Source organism: Centropristis striata, chromosome 6 (genome assembly GCF_030273125.1).
Source record: "Centropristis striata isolate RG_2023a ecotype Rhode Island chromosome 6, C.striata_1.0, whole genome shotgun sequence".
In the NCBI taxonomy this organism is placed as follows: Eukaryota; Metazoa; Chordata; class Actinopteri; order Perciformes; family Serranidae; genus Centropristis; species Centropristis striata.
In genome coordinates, this window is record NC_081522.1 from 34,143,787 (window position 1) to 34,160,203 (window position 16,417).

Genomic DNA, 16,417 nt, shown 5'->3' on the forward strand with positions numbered 1-16,417 from the left:
AACAGTTTTTGAAACTGAATGTGAGCTTTGAACAGCAGCAACATGTCAAATAAAGGTTTTCTACAAAGATACAACATATAAAACTGTTAAATATAGAACTTTAAGCTTGTTTGAAAATACATTTAATGCTTCTCTCCCGAACCCCCAAACAACAGACATGACAGCTCGGCTTCTAGTGTGAAATGGTTTGCTTGTTGTTTCATTAAAACCTACCATGCTGACTGCAGCTTGTCCACATGTGGCACTGAAGGATGTAAAATCTGACTGAATGCATCATGTAGTCTGGTGGAGAGGAGCCAGAAATCATTTGCAGCTTTTATGATGAGAACTTCATGTTTAAAATAACATTGAATTGAGCCCAAAGAGGCTTACAATATAATTTTTTTATGATTCTGTTTTTGTGTGTGATGTTCATTTAAGGCGTGTTTCCTTTTGTGAGCCACTATGGGTGTGGCTTGGGAGAGAGTATACGCCCAAGGATCTGCCTCGGGTAGCTACTTTCTGAGCCACTACTAACTAGTCGACGCTGACTGGATCACGTAGGAAGAAGTATTCTCTGGACTAACCTAATCTTTTGAATGTTTCATTTTATTCTTGTAGAAAACAGACGTTTCCTCACTAAATCACCATTACTGTCCATTTTTAAAACTCATCTTAAAACCTATTTTTATTCCTTGGCTTTCAACCATGCATGAGACTCTGCTCGTTTTAGTGTTTTATGGCTTGCTTTTATTTATTGTTTTTTCATTGTTTTTAAAAAGCAAGGCAACTATTTATTTTAGTGTGTAATCCTGTTTTATTTATTTTATTGTTTCTTGTTTGCTTGTTTATGTACAGCACTTTGTTGCGGCTGTGGTTGATTTTAAAGTGCTTTACAAATAAAGTTGAGAGAGTTGAGTTGGATAGGGTTGAGGCAGCTACTCTGCGCATGCGTGAGTCATTTGCAGACTGGACGCTGAGGGGTTAACATCTCCTGCTCTGACTGCAGCTGGGAGAGACTGCTGCCGGAGGACTGGGCCGCTTGTGTGTGCTTTGGGACGGTGCCTGTTACTCGTTAAGAAGAGGACATTTTTCATTAAAAAATAACTTAATAGTTTTTATTAAAAATAACTTAATAGTTCTGTCAACTGATCTTCAATTAAATGACTCATTGTTTGAGCTGCACTTGTACATTATTGTTTGCTTTGTGTGCAAAATCTTTATTTGTAGACTAACTAAAGCTCTAAGATATATGTAGTGCAGTAAGGAGGATGATATTTGTTTCTGTAGTGAAGTGGCATGAAAAATATCAGATTTGTAGAATAAATGTACTTAGTTGTACTCTGGTTGACTTTAAAATATACCGTATCTTCATGTTTCTGATTAAAGTGCACAAGGTTTTATGTTCTCATCATAAAAATGCATGAAGTGATTTGCAGCCTCTCCGCCCGACTGATGTTCAGCACAAGAACATCTGAAACATCGACAGCTCTCCTCACACAGATAAACGTTTAGGATATTAACTCATATACAATTTTACTTTGCTCAGTTAAGTCACTTACTGTATAATATCACAATGTGTTCGTTTCTTTACATAGATATGGTGGTGTGTCTAAAAACGTCTCATCGTCGGCTCTGTTCATCTTTGGTCTGTAAAAACGAAACAGAGTTTTGTGTCAAACAAAAAAGAAATCCATCCAGCAGCTCGTTACAATAATCCGCTTTTGTTTTTTTTTTTTCTCAAATCTCCTGGAAAATACACAATATGTTCCCAGAAAGAGGTGGAGCAGGTCGCAGGTCTCCAGAGCATGAGGCAGGAAGTGGCAACGCCCCGCCCCTCGGCTCTGATAGCGGCTGATGATTGGTTCGTCAGCAGCGTTAGTGGTGGCGGCGGCAGATTCTCCACTTGGCGATGATGAGCGATGGACGATGGGAACCAGTTTCTCTCTCAGGAGCGTCTGTCCTCATCGCCGCTGTCAGGAGACCTGAAACACAAAAAATAATCCGTCACAACCAATCAGATGCCTGCTCATCATTTAAATATTAATTTATTCAACATCCTTAACCGCTTATCATTCGGGTCATGGGGGGCTGGAGCCGATCCCAGCTGACATTGGGTGAGAGGCGGGGTACACATGGACAGGTCTCTAGACTATCACAGGGCTGACACATAGAGACAGACAATCACCCGTTTTTTGGACTGTTGGAGGAAGCCGGAGTACCCGGAGAGAACCCATGCTGCTTAGAACTACACCACCATGTAGTCCCCCTTAATTATTAAAATTGGTTATTTTATACAAAAATTTATATTGTATAGGGTTGCAAAATTATAGGAATTTTCAATGTTGGAAACTTTCTATGGGATTTACAGAAATAAACTGTGAATTTACAAAATTGAAGGTTGGCCCTTAACAGCGAACTTAAATATGGTTGGGAAATATATTTTAGCATATTCTTGACTAAAACAACCAGATTTCATGCACACTTGAATATCTGCTATTCCTCAATCACATGCACACAGCTGATTGCAGGGCTGCTGGGGCCACGCCCCCTCCATATTGGCCACGCCCCTCAATTGAGGCAACGCCCCCTACATGCACTGGCCATTCTTCCACATCACATGTTCTGTTCATTTACATGTTCAATGGGACTATTTGGGGATTTTTGGAGGGGGATGGGTGTCATTTTACTTGGTGAACTCAACATTCATGTTTTTGTTGTTCAATCACTAACATGACTCAAATCATTTAAAATTGTTGTCACCGTCAACCCTCCCGCCTCCTTTCACACACGCCCCCTCATAAGGTCATGTGAGTGAGAGGAGAAGAGGCCGTAAGAAGATGTGAGTCAGCTCGTCTGTAATAAAATTTGGTTACCTAAATCACAAAGAATTTCTGCGCACAACTACAAAAAAAGAAAACATAGCGCAACTTGTAAATTCTGCAAAGCAACGCTAACGGAGATGGCTGGGACTGGTCTTGGTCTTTATACGCCGTGGTCTTGGTATTGACTTGGTCTCGGTTTAGGTGGCATTGACTACAACACTGCTGGGTGCTTTTAAGAAAAGGCCTATTCTGTTGTTTTGGTTGGGCATCTTGTTGGAGAAACTGTTAACAGCTCAGCTTCAGTTATGCAGCAGAATTCTGTCAAATGGATCAAAATTAAATCCAATGAGACAGCGATGAATGTTGATGTACTTTTAGCACTATGCATCAGCTCCTTTTTGTAAATTGAAAGTGGTGCCATTATAAAATAAATATATAATGATAATACATCTTATAAAACAAAGTTATTGATTAGATTCAGACTGCTTTAAAAGCAGCAGCTCAGTTCGAGTCCTCAGCTTGGTGTTTCTCTTCCAGCTGGTGCCGACAAGCGCCTCGACTCCGCTGGGCTTCATTAGAGGAAACGAGCCTCACACAGACTGCAGAATTAAAAACCACACAGTCCTTCATCCAATTAAAAGCAGCCGAGCTGGAACTCGAACCAAACGTCGTTTTCAGCGGCAGGCAGCTGTTTTCACAGAGAAAGCTCTAAAACCCCGAGGTGTACAACCCTAATAAGGTGTTTTTGTTTCAGCAGCCTGACACTTGCTGTTTTTTCCAGGGTTTTCTCTCTCTGAGAAACAGGTGGGAAATTGGCCTGGAGTTGGTGTTTAGTTAAGAAAAGAAATTCTTCTTTAAAAACATTTTCTTCATTCAGGAAGTCAGAAAGTCAAAAATCAGGGATGGAGAGAGAGGGCTGTGATTGCAAAAAACATGGTGTGCATTTTAACTACTGGGCCACATGGAAATGTCAAAATTAGACTACAAAAGAAGAAAGAAAACAGCTGGTTGATTTTCCTGCATTTTTCTTATTGTCAACAAATCCCATTAGCAGACCAAAACCAACAATGTCTTGGTTTATCGCTCAATACTTTCCTGTCTGTTGCTCTCAGCTGTAAGTCCACTGATTTTTACTGAAGAATCTTTAAAAACACAATTATAGAGTTGTTTTCATGTTTCTTTTAATCAGTGTTGTTTTTACAACAAAATCTCCAACCTAAATGACAGAATTAATACATACTGTACGTTGTGGCTGGGGAGAGGGGCACCTGGAATGCCCTGCTTATCCTGCTGCCCCCGCAACCCGGCCTCGGATAAGCGGACGAGAATGGATGGATGGATGGACATATGAGCGTTTTGACTCGCGGTAAAAATACCAAACATCATTATAAATACATGCACAGTTCACTGTTGTAATAAAAAGTAGAGGTGTGAATCAGCAGAGGCCCCACGATACGATTTTTCCCAGATATTTGAGTCACAAAACGATATTATTGCGATTTTAAGCATTTTACGATATGGTGAGTATTGTGGTACAATATATTGCTATTTAACTGTTTAACTGCATTTTGTGTCCACAAAATTAAATTAAATCAAGAATTGTTTTGTCAAATAAGAAAAATTCTCAGTCTATTCATCTCACTTCAGTCTTTTTATTTCTTCACAATGACAGTCAAACCCACAGACTGACCAACAAAGTATTCAGTCAAACTGAACTGGACTGCAGCATTTTATCAAACTTTCTTCAACTTTAAGCTTCACTGCACTTAATTTTTTGAATGAAACATAAAAAAAGCCGAACTTTGCAGTGTTATTTCAACAACTTCCTGACACGATATCCTGTCATGGTGCCTATAGATTACTTAGATCTTCTAGTTTCATATGATACTAGTATCTCCAGTATATTCCCAAAAGTGAGCCCGCTACGGCCTCTGGAAAAGAAACGGTTAAAATACTGATGGCACGTCTGAACACTAAATATTGATACTTGGCGGCCATGTATTGATATTATATAGCCATGCAAAATATCGCAATACTATGCTGTATCCATTTTCCCCCCACCTCTAACAAAAATGGTGCAGTTTCTGTGAATTTAGGGTACAAAACCACTGACCTAGGTTAAGGGCAAAAGCCTTCCTGGTAAGGCGTTATAAAAGACAGTTTAAACAGTAAATAAATCTACGTAAATGCTGGAAGTGAAGTAGTTACGAGTGACTACCTTAAGTTACGTAAAAATGTAATTCACAAAACGTGATGTTTCAATCATGTCTTTAACTTTTGTTTTTACACAGGACATGAACCCCGCTCTCTTGGGTTTAAGTCAGATTTTGGTACGACCTGGATGTGAATTCCAACTCGCAGGACAGTCTTAAAAGTAAATATGAGTCATATTTTGCAGCCTATTCAAAAAAAGTCCTATATTGTCGTTTTTGAGGGGAGACCAGTCTCTCTTATACAGCAGGAAACAGTACATTTGTTGGGGACTATTCTCAGCAGTGGATTAACTCACATTTGGTGAGTATTTGGGGCAGCAGGACGGTGTGTGTGTGGGACTGAGTCAAACCAGTGTGTGTGTGTTGATGGTAAGGAAAGAACACAACAGTGTGGCTCATTGATGTGTTATTAATAATTTTTGCACCGCAAGAAGAATAAGATATCAGGCTTTGATATAAAAGTTAATTCATGGTGGAAAAAAAGAAGAACAGAAAATCACAGACGTCTGTTTGGCTGCAGGGTGTCCATCAGCTCCTGACAGTGAACAGCTACTTAGTCGTTGTGGTTAAACCGTCTATTCACCGCTCTAAATAAATGTGCTGGCTGCTAGTAACCATAGAGACAAGGATGCAGTCAAACAGTTCACTGTAATTATCTGCAGCACTGAATGTCCTCCTTCAGTGCTCTATCCTCTGCAGCAACGAGACTGAAACATGGAAGCTACAAGCGAGTGCACTGGCCCTCTGAACCTACTGATGCTCTGTATCATAGAAGTGATCAACTCCTTCACTCAGGTTCACACTCACACTCACTAGGCGTCTGCTACAGGGCCCTACGTCTCAAGCTGCACTCTCCTCTGAAGCTCCTTCTGATCTGCTGAGTCCCTCTCAATCTTTAAGAAGAGACTAAAGACCCAGCTCTTTACTGAATATCACCACACATAATAGAAAAAAACAACTTTTTCTGCACTATAGACCCCTTATCAGAACACGTCACTCTAGTGCAGACCTGGGCATTAGGCGGCCTGTGGGCCCGTGCTTTTATTTTGAAAGCGATTATACGTATGAGCCAAGCGGCAACCTCCGGGTCTGAGCAGTGAAACCAACCAGGAAGTGTCTTAAGCGGCATTATAGCGAAATTTCCAACAGGGGGGCGCTGACGGCGGCTGCAAAAGCATTTGGGTCCATTCAATTCAATACAAAATGAGAAAACTTCTCACTTGATTTATTACCTCAGAACTTTTTTAGGACAACACTATGATCTCAATCGCAAGTAAAAAATGTTCTTCAAGACAATTTGACGTTAATAGTGTAAATAATGGCCCCATTTAGAAGAAAATAGAATCGTATGATTTGGGGCTACCTTTGATTGACAGGTCACTAACAAGGCGAGCCGCCATCAGGAGAGAAGAAAAGAAATGCGTATCCACAGCAACATGTCAATATGGTCCTTTGGTCTGATATCTTTGACCTTTTCACACAGTATTTTCACTTAATTACATTTTTAATGAACGTTTTGTTCATTAAAAATGTCTTGTTCAGCGTTTGGTTGGACTAACAGACACTCCAAGGAGTCGTGTTCATTTTTCTTAGGTAAGTAACATTCATTTTGTTTTTGTTTTTTGTAAGCCAATATTAACATCAGTTAACATCCCAGTGACTTCAGATCCCTCTCTCTCCTCCACAGTTCAAATATGGTCTGCTCCCCGTTTCAGAAAACAAGATGGTGACGAGTGTAACGCTGAACTCAATGGCTCAAACGAGCCACAAACCAATGGGTGACGTTACGGTAACTATGTCCATTATTTATACAGTCTAAGGTATGTGCATGTGTGCATACCCACCTGCACAGAAATGTGTTCCGCGAAAGAGTTACCTCGTGGCTACATCAGAAACACTAATAAATTGCTGGTTTGCTGCAAAACATACATGCTCTATATTGTTTTTGTGGTTTGAATGTATGTTATGTTTAAAATAAATGGAAAAGTGAGATAATGATTGGAGTTTTTACTATTTTTTACTGCTATATTTGAGTTACTCCACATTACCATAGTCTTAAGATAACATGTATTCTCACCCGTAGCAGCTCAAAACCAGATAATTTGATGCATTTTATAAAGTGATGAAATTAATACTGAGCAGAATTGAGTTCAGAGTTTTGGTCCGGCCCTCTGCAACCTTCACAGTATCTCATGTGGCCCCTAGGGAAAATTAATTGTCAGCCCTGCTCTAGTGTCACACGCAATTTTGCACACACGTCGGCTGCAGAAGCAATTGGAAGTAGGATTAATTACACAAGAAAAACTTTCATCATAGGAAGCGTTGTAATCTGTTCTGAACATGTCGTGTTGTGCGGTGGGTTGCCAAAACCCCAAAGTTAAAAAAAAATATAGATATACATTACATTATTATTTAAACATTTACATATACTTATATTAGACTTGCTTATCCCAGAGTGACATGTTGTTATAATATTGAGAAGGCATTTCAACAGCAAAATAAAGAAAAAGTCCCCTGAGAAAGCACACTTTTTTGCCAGTTCGTTTTCTTCGTTATCACAATGTTTTTATTGGCTGTGTTTTTGGTCTGTTTGCACTGTCCTTACCTACAAGATCTCCAGCCTAAATGGCAGAATAGGTCATTTTTCAGTACCACCCATTACCACACGTATGGATGTTTCGGGGATCGCGGTTCAGCAGCGCGGTCTAAAAATAGCATACACGCCATTATACATATACGTATGATACGCGGTTGTAAAAAAGGCTGCAGTTTCTGTGGATTTAGGTTACAAAACCACTAGCCTAGGGTAGGGGTTATAAAAGGCAGTTTAAACAGGAAATAAATGTACATAAATGCCGGAAGTGAAGTAGTTATGAGGGTCACGTGACTACTGTAAGTTATGGAAAAAAGTAAGTTACGTTCAAAAACGTGAGTCACATAACTTACTTAAACTTTATCAGTTTATTTTTTTATCCCGCAGTGGGGAAATTTAGTTGTCACAGCAGCTCAAGATACAGACACATAGATATAGGAAACGGAATAAGAATTAAAAAAGAAATTAATATATAGTTTTTGTGTTCGTGTTTTGTCGTCAGATCCCTCTCGCTCCTCCACAGTCCAAATATGAGCTGTGTTCCGATATCCATACTTCCATGAGTACACCTAAACGCAGTACACTATCCGCACTTACTAAGTACGCAGATTTCAGCAGGTGAGTGTCGTTCCAAATGTAATTGTCCGTGGTGCACTCACCGGAAATTACGATCGCGATAGCGTCACCTGCCAAAAACATCCCGCTTTGAACGGCAAAAAAAATACCCTTTGTGTTGTCCCATCGTTGGTTTACTTCTACAATCCTGCAATATGGCTCCATTAACGCAGCAAACCATTTCGGCCGCCATTAAAAAACATTTTTTCTTCTCTGCCTGGCTCCCCCTCTTCCGTTACGTAGACAAGATGGCGGCCGTTGAGGGCGTAAAGTGTACATCGTTGCACACTCAGCGTTTTGACCGTTATGAAGGCAACATCCGGGTCCTTTAGGTACACTTCTTTTCGCCGCGATCCGAATTGGAACACCCTGCGTACTCAAACTAAGTATAGTAAGTACGGGAAGTATGGGCAGCTATGGTCTGCTCCCCGTTTCGGAAGCAAAATGGCGACGCAAGATGGCGACGAGCATAATGCTGAAATTGATGCTTCCAACAGGCCACAAACCAATGGGTGACGTCACGGTGACTACGTTCATTATGTACAGTCTCTGGTCTTATCGGACACAAACGGTGTCCATTATCAAGAATTAATGGAGTATGCAGAGACAACTGTCCTCCTGATGATGGACACCTCGTCGAATATTAATCCTTACATAATGGAGCTGTAACGGATTAGTCACAGTGTGTACAAACTGTGGATAAAGTTGATTAATTCCCTGAATAAATCATGAGCTTTGGTGTCTTTGATGCTGAACTACATCACCCTCTCATTCATACAGTAGCATGTAGAGTCTGCATCTCATAGAGCGGAGACGTGTCCTCTGAAGGCTCAGAGACTCTGATTAAAAACATGAAGCTCTGGGGACGAGCCGGGACACTTCATTTCTGTCCCCTCTGTGGAGGCTGAGCTCCAGCTGTAATTGCTTCCAGGTGAAGACTCACAAGAAAAAGAAGAAGAAGTGGAAGAAGAAGCTGCACCTCTGTGCCGCTCACCCCTGAATTATTCATGTCCATCCTGTTTGACTGCAGCTGGAATCCTAAAAGAGCCGGAGGAGTCAGACAAGGACGAGCTGGATTACACTGAACCATACATCACCCTGAGAAGAGCATCAACATTCAGACTGGACCTAAACGCTCGGCTCATCTGATTAAACATGGAGGTGAACGTCTGTTTGGAGAGTTCCTGCAGTCAGAGCACACAATGAACGGCCTCGGTTAAACGGCTGCTGTGATGCACTGAGCTCGGGTCATCCTCGGACCAAAGTAAACATGAAAAACATAAAAGCTGCTACCTGGTTTCAGGGTTAAGTCTTGTTGCGGAGGACAGGTAGACCCTCTCAGTCCTCCGTATCCCACAATCCTTCATGTCGGAGAGGATTTTCTCGATTTGTAATCAGGTAGGGCTGGGCGATATGGACCAAAAGTCATATCCTGGTATATTTTGGCTGAACATCGATATATACAGTATATATCCTGATATTTTTATTGCAAAGTGAGAACAAATGTTCAGTCAAAGTCAAAGCCAACTATGACATGTCACAAATAGTTTTATTGAAACCGTTAACATAAATACTGTATAACAACAGGAGTACCTTTTAAAAAAAAAAAAAATTAAAGCTCCATAAAGTTCACATTTAAATAAAAAAAATATCTCAAATAAAAATAGCCTATGAAATAAAATAGGCCAATCTTTTTCTGAAATAAATATATTTCTTTATTTATTTGTTTATTTAACAGGGACAGTGCATGGCTCTCAGCCGTACCAGAATTAGCTACTAGTTAAATTTTATCTGTAGTCCCTGGGCAGGAACAAATAACATAAATCTAACACAATGAGAAAAGAATAATGAACATTACAAAAGAACTATACATGACAAACCCTAGTAAAGACAGCATTTATATAGAAAGAAAGAAAATAAATTGAACTATATCGATATATGCGATACAGTCTAATTCCATATCACATTTAAAAATATATAGATATATTTTTTATATCAGTATATCGCCCAGCCCTACATTCAGGTGATGACATACAGAAAACATCCAACAAAATACGAGAATGTAACAATCCACTCTAACTCTAACACACCCATCTCAGATCACTGCCTTTATTTTCATCTTAACTAAACACCTGTATAGTTCAGTGACTGCATCTTGAATGGTTGTGATGCTGTTCACAGACAGAGAGACATATACACCTGGTAAAGTACAAAAAAACTATTCTGTGATAGTTTCCACTACAGTAGTTATCTCCAGGAACACGTTCTGCCATGTTGACAAACACACACACACACACATACACACACACACACACACATGCTTGTACTTCTATCTTTGTGAGGACCCTCATTGGAATAGTGAATTCCCTTGCAAGGTTATAATAGTTTTGGATTTTTCAGTAGTTTTAGTTTTAATTTCGTTGTCAATTTTTGTTTTAAATTCAGCTAGTTTTAATTAGTTTTTAGAGTGAGTTTGCTTCTTGTAGTTTAGTTTTTTTTAGTATTTTTTGAAATGCTTAGTTTCAGTTTAGTTTTTATTAGTTTTAGTTTTTTGTAATGGGGTATTTGTTGGGTGGGAGATTAAAAGAGGTCACAGTAAATTTTGCCTATATTTCCTTTGTCTTATCCATCTTCATTATGTATGAAAAAGATGACAAAGACGAAAACGAAGGACATTTTCACTATAATTTTAGTTAGTTTTGTAACCTCACAATACAGTTTCAGTTAATTATCATTTTTTTTAAATCTCATTTTTATTTCAGTTAACGAAAATGTTTTTTCAATTCTAGTTTCCGTTATTAAGTTTCGTTTTCGATAACTATAATAACCTTGTTCCCTAGCGCCTTACCCTAACCCTAACCCTAACCTCCACCATCACAACTAAATGCCCAACCCTAAACCTAACATTAACCTAATTGTAACCTTAACCCTAAAATAAAGTCTGAAATCTCAAAAAAAAAAAAAAAAAAAAAGCTTTTAACAAAGTGAGGACCGGCCGAAATGTCCTCACTTTGCAAAAATGTCCTCACTCAAAAATGTGTTCCGGTCCTCACTATGTAGGAAGTACGAGAACGCACACACACACACACACACACACACACACTCTTGTACTTCTATCTTTGTGAGGGCTCATTCGTCATTGTAATAGTGAATTTGCAAGGTTATAATATTTTTTTTCATTAGTTTTAGTTATAATTTCCTTGTGATTTTTTGTTTTCAAGCTCAGTTTTAATGAGTTTTTAGAGTGAGTTTGCTAGTTTTAATTAGTTTTTATTTTTTGGAAATAATTTAGTTTAGTTTTTGTTAGTGTTAGCTTTTTATAATGGGGTATTTGTTGGGTGGGAGATTAAAAGAGGTCACAGTAAATTTTGTCTTTATTTCCTTTGCCTTATCCATCTTCATTATGTATGAAAAAAAGTCAACAAAGATGAAAACGAAGGACATTTTCACAATAATGTTAGTTAGTTTTGTAACCACACAATACAGTTTCAGTGAATTATCATTATCATGTAACCTTTAACCCTTAAAACAAAGTCTGAAATCTCAAAAAAGCCTTTAAAGAAGTGAGGACTGGCCGAAATGTCCTCACTTTGCAAAAATGTCCTCACTCTGTTGGTTAAAAACGTGTTGTGGTCCTCACTATGTAGGAAGAACAAGAACACTCACTCTCTCACACACACACACACAGGGATTTTTATTAATGGCCAGCAGCAACATCCTCGTTGATTTCATTATGTTATTAGATCTTTGATTGGAGGCGAAAACGATACCAGCCACACCCTGTTACGACTGGTAATATAAACCGTCACACAACATTCTACGTTCTGTCAACATCAGCAAAAGCATGACGGAAAGAAAAGCAACAGGAGCAAGAAAATTAAATGAAATGGGGTTTTTTTTGCTAAACATTATCGACCTGTGAACACAGAGACTTAGAGGTTTTCAGCTTTGTGACGATGCATTTTCCAGCTGATCCAAGAGGGTTTTCAAAGAGATTACTGAGCTTTAGCAGTGGGAGGATTTTCTCGACACATAAAGGAACACGTCTTGCTTCAGTTTGTCACAAACATTTAAAATCAAACACATCTGGAGATCCGTGGTTTTCACTGGACAGGAAGGGGATGAAAATAAAAAGTACCCTGAATTTGTCTGTAAATTCAGCACTTAAATGATCAAATTCTTGGTTTGAAGCCCAAACTTACTATAACTGCACTATAATGTGCACAAAATGTTCAATATCAATGCCTTCAGTACTTCAATCAGGTATATCATCATTCCACTGTGCGATACAAATATTTTTCTCTGTCTAATGGTGCAATTTCAACTGTGTGTCTGTCTATATCAGGGATGGGCAACTTAAATGCTGGAGGGGGCCACCATTTTTCATGGACACTACCACAGGGCCACATATAGGACCATGCACCAGATATGATGAAACTGCAATTTTAAATATGTTTACAGTGCAGTAACTTATATTTCATGCTTAAATGCATGTATAACAGTATAAATACAAAATACAAAAGGTTTGAAGCAAATAAAAAATAACCACTGACTGTGATTTATTTATTTTTTCAGTGCAAGAACAGCAGACCAACATTAATTGCAAGAAGTCATTTTGTGCAATTTTACACTGCACCTTTAAGATTTCATGCTCAAATGCATGTAGTTGTACTGAGGGCCACTTCAAGTGAGGGTGCGGGCCGTATGCTGCCCCCGGGCCTCCAGTTGCCCATCCCTGTTCTATATTAATCTGTGTATCTTCCGTTCAATCCATATCTGTTTGGAAATCAAAACACGAATAACGAAAAGTAACCTGTTTTTTCAATAATCAACCTTTCATTTACATTATACATTCTACAAAAGTCCCACTTTTCTCTTTTTTTTTTTTTAAACACAATGCATGACCAGGATATCAAGTATGAGAATAAGGTTGATTTTGAAAATTTACATTTTGCAATTTAGTGGTCATGTGGTCAGGTTTCTATGACCCCGAGGTTCCTGCAGCCTCGACCTCTTTCATTAGATCCATGCAGTTCCATGCTACATGCAGCAGCACAGACACACTTTCTCATTTGAGTACATTTAAAACACGGACACATACACGCTTTTTAAAGGTGAAAGGAGGGTAAACTTAAGGTTGAAGGATATGTGGCAAAATGCACATTTTTTAACATTTTTTGTTTGTCTCATTTCCCATCTTCTTATGTTAAAGGAGACATGGAAAATAAAAATGAGAAATGACACTCAATTCATATTTTACAGGCATATTTTGAGTAAAACAATCCGTTTTTTTACTTGAAAAAAATAAAATAAAAAATACAACATGAAATCAAACTTGTTTTTTCGTTTTTTGTGTTTTGATTTTCAAACGGATAGGGATTGAAAAGAAGATAAACAGATTTATATTGTATATATTGTTCCTAAGTGTATATTTCTTATTGCTTAAAGTGTTAATACTTTTATATTTCTTGTTAATATTGCTTGTTTGTATTAATTGTTATTTTATAGATACTTATTTCTATTTTTTCTATACACTTTTTGCTGCTGTCACACTGGAAATTTCCCCCGTTGTGGGGAAAAAGGAATATCTTATCTTCAGTAGAAAATAAGAAAATAAAACACCTAATGTGACTAAACTACCTCTGACTGTTTCCAGATTGAGTCAAACTGAGTTTCTATTAGAGCAGAAAACAAGTAGCAGCAATCTTTCTTGTTCTTTTAAAAAAAGTCCCACATTTACAGGATATTCAGTCTGTGAATTTGCATCCCGCCGTGTTCACATTCAAAGTAAATAGTTGTCCTTCTCTCCAAGGAGAATTGGATTTCTGTCTGATTGAGCAGTCTGTGATTTGTTCCTCTGTCTTTTCTCTCCCGGTGTGACCGAGAATAAATTCAAAGTACCTCTGCAGGTTTCGAGCAGGCGAGGAGGTTTCGAGCAGGCGAGGAGGCTTCAGCACTCCGACACACTCCAACATACAGAAACATGCAGACAGGTAAAGTCACACACTTTCTTCAAGGACGGTTATGTTGTTGGAAGAAAAAAAGAAAAAGAAAAAACTGCAGGCGAGCTGATGCAGCGAGACACAAATGAGTTCTGCTTTCTGCTGCGACGCCTGATTACACCTTTGCAACGGCAAATTACACCATTGCTCCACAGACTGTAATGATCACGTACGAATGTTAGAAATGAAATGTTCGGCGCTCTCGGGTGAAAAAAGCTAAAAGAGAACAGCAGTGTGCGGCAGGTTTTAACCTCTTTAACTCCACCTGAGAGCACCTCCATCATTATTATTATTATGGTCCAAGCAATGACAGAACTTTATATTAAATTGAAGATCATGAAGCGTCCAAAACATACCAAATCTGTCAACATTTATATTACATTTAGTCATTTAGCAGACACTTTTATTCAAAGCGACTTACAGGAAAAAGGGAAACAATCAAGGTATCGTTCAGTAAGAGCCATTAGTGCAGCAATAAGTGCTAGTGACAATTCTTTAAGGCTGGGGTCTCAAACTCAAATTACCGCTGGAGGCAGTATCAAAATGACCAAAAAAAGACACAAAATGACAGAAAAAAAACCTAAATTACTTAAAAAAGACACAAAATGACTAAAAAAAGACACAAAATGACAGAAAAAAACAAAAAAAATACTTAAAAAAGACAAAATGACAGAAAAATACTAAATTACTTAAAAAGGACACAAAATGACCAAAAAAAGACAGAAAATGACCCAAAAAGACAGAAAATTACTAGAAAAAGACACAAAAATTCCCAAAAAAAAGACACAAAATTATTATTTTTTTAAAAACACTAAATTATATAACATTTCCACTTCTTCCGGTAACAACAACGCGGCAGATAATAAACGGTCCGGTAGCAGCTGCCTTTCTTTTTGTTAACGTCGTCATCGTCATAGAAACAAGTGAAACAAAGCTCCAGCTTGCGCAATAAAGGGACCTTGCACACACAGCACGGTAAAGTGCCATTCATATAAAACTCACATTAAACTTTCATATCAAGCTGAGGGCCACAAAATATCGTCTGGGTCCAAATGTCAACTATTCACTCTCTTTTATCTCTGCTTTTGGTCTCCACCAACTCCTGAAGGAATCATCTGGCTCTTCAGCTGCTAAATGCTCCACTATGTTCCCCAGCTAGTCTTTAAATGTATTTCAGTGATTCTTGAGAACTGGGACAAATCATGTCCGTGACATAAATCAGTTTTTTAGCTTAAAATATGTATTATATATTTGAAAAAAAAAATTTGTTTTGATGTTGTCTTACATTTTGTTTTTATTCTATATGATATGATATGTGACCAGTGCCTACAGAAACCCACATCCGGAAGCAGGTCTCATCACACTCCACTGCTTTAAAAAGTCCCAAAAGTTTGTCTGTTTGCTGCTGAGGTGGTGATTCGATTTTAAGCAGCTCTAGGTCGTTCGGTGGGTCGGTTAAGAGGCTGTGAAGAGGTTAAGTATTTTGTATGTGTGAGAATATGTGTGTCTGTTTTCATCCCAATTAGCTATTAGCAGTGTGGATATGGGAGTGGCCTATCAAAAAAAGTTGCAAAACGTCCAAATGGATTTGCACAATATTTTGTGGAAAGGTTGGGAAGGAGTCAATGTATACCAAATTGGATTCAGTATGATTGCCAAACGCATGATCCCTTTACTGTCGACTCTTTGAACTGAGAGTTTATCATTATTGTTTAGGAGATTGCTCCACCTACTATACTTAAGCCACGCCCTCTTCCATAACTCATGAACGGTCAAACAGCCGTAAAGGAGACGTTAACGGAGTGGGTTGCGAGTAATTGGTTGGTAAGTCGACAAAAACTTTCCTATCCTTTACCCCTTTAGCCCCAGTTTTCGACCCTTGGAGGCTAAAATTTGGCATAAAGTTCAAGTGTTTGTGAGGTTTGTGTGGATACATGTGCATAAGTGGTCCCAGCTATTGTAAATTTGCACTTGTTGCAGCTTTTTCTCTTAAAACAACAATATGAGTATACTGAAAGTGAACCAGAACAGTTAAGTAAAAACAAGACAAAACTCAAAGAGCTCTGAAAGGAGGAGCTGCAAATCCAGATTGTCACTTGATAATTTTTTATAAAAAGTTATATTGTACCTACTTTTCCTACACTAAAAAAACTATTAAAGTATTTTATTCTGAAGAAATTGTTCGCCAGT

The 16,417-nt window shown here is 38.4% G+C and overlaps 1 protein-coding gene across 1 annotated transcript in view; it reads right to left on the reverse strand.

Annotated features, from left to right (window-relative positions):
• Nucleotides 1-481: 481 nt before the first annotated feature.
• The window catches only part of LOC131973824 (chemokine-like protein TAFA-5), a 69,662-nt gene continuing 53,726 nt past the window's right edge, over nt 482-16,417 (reverse strand). Inside the window, exon 4 of the mRNA XM_059335917.1 lies at nt 482-1,964. Coding sequence (XP_059191900.1) covers nt 1,956-1,964 — 9 coding nt within the window. The 3' untranslated portion in view covers nt 482-1,955. The remainder of the gene's footprint in view (nt 1,965-16,417) is intronic.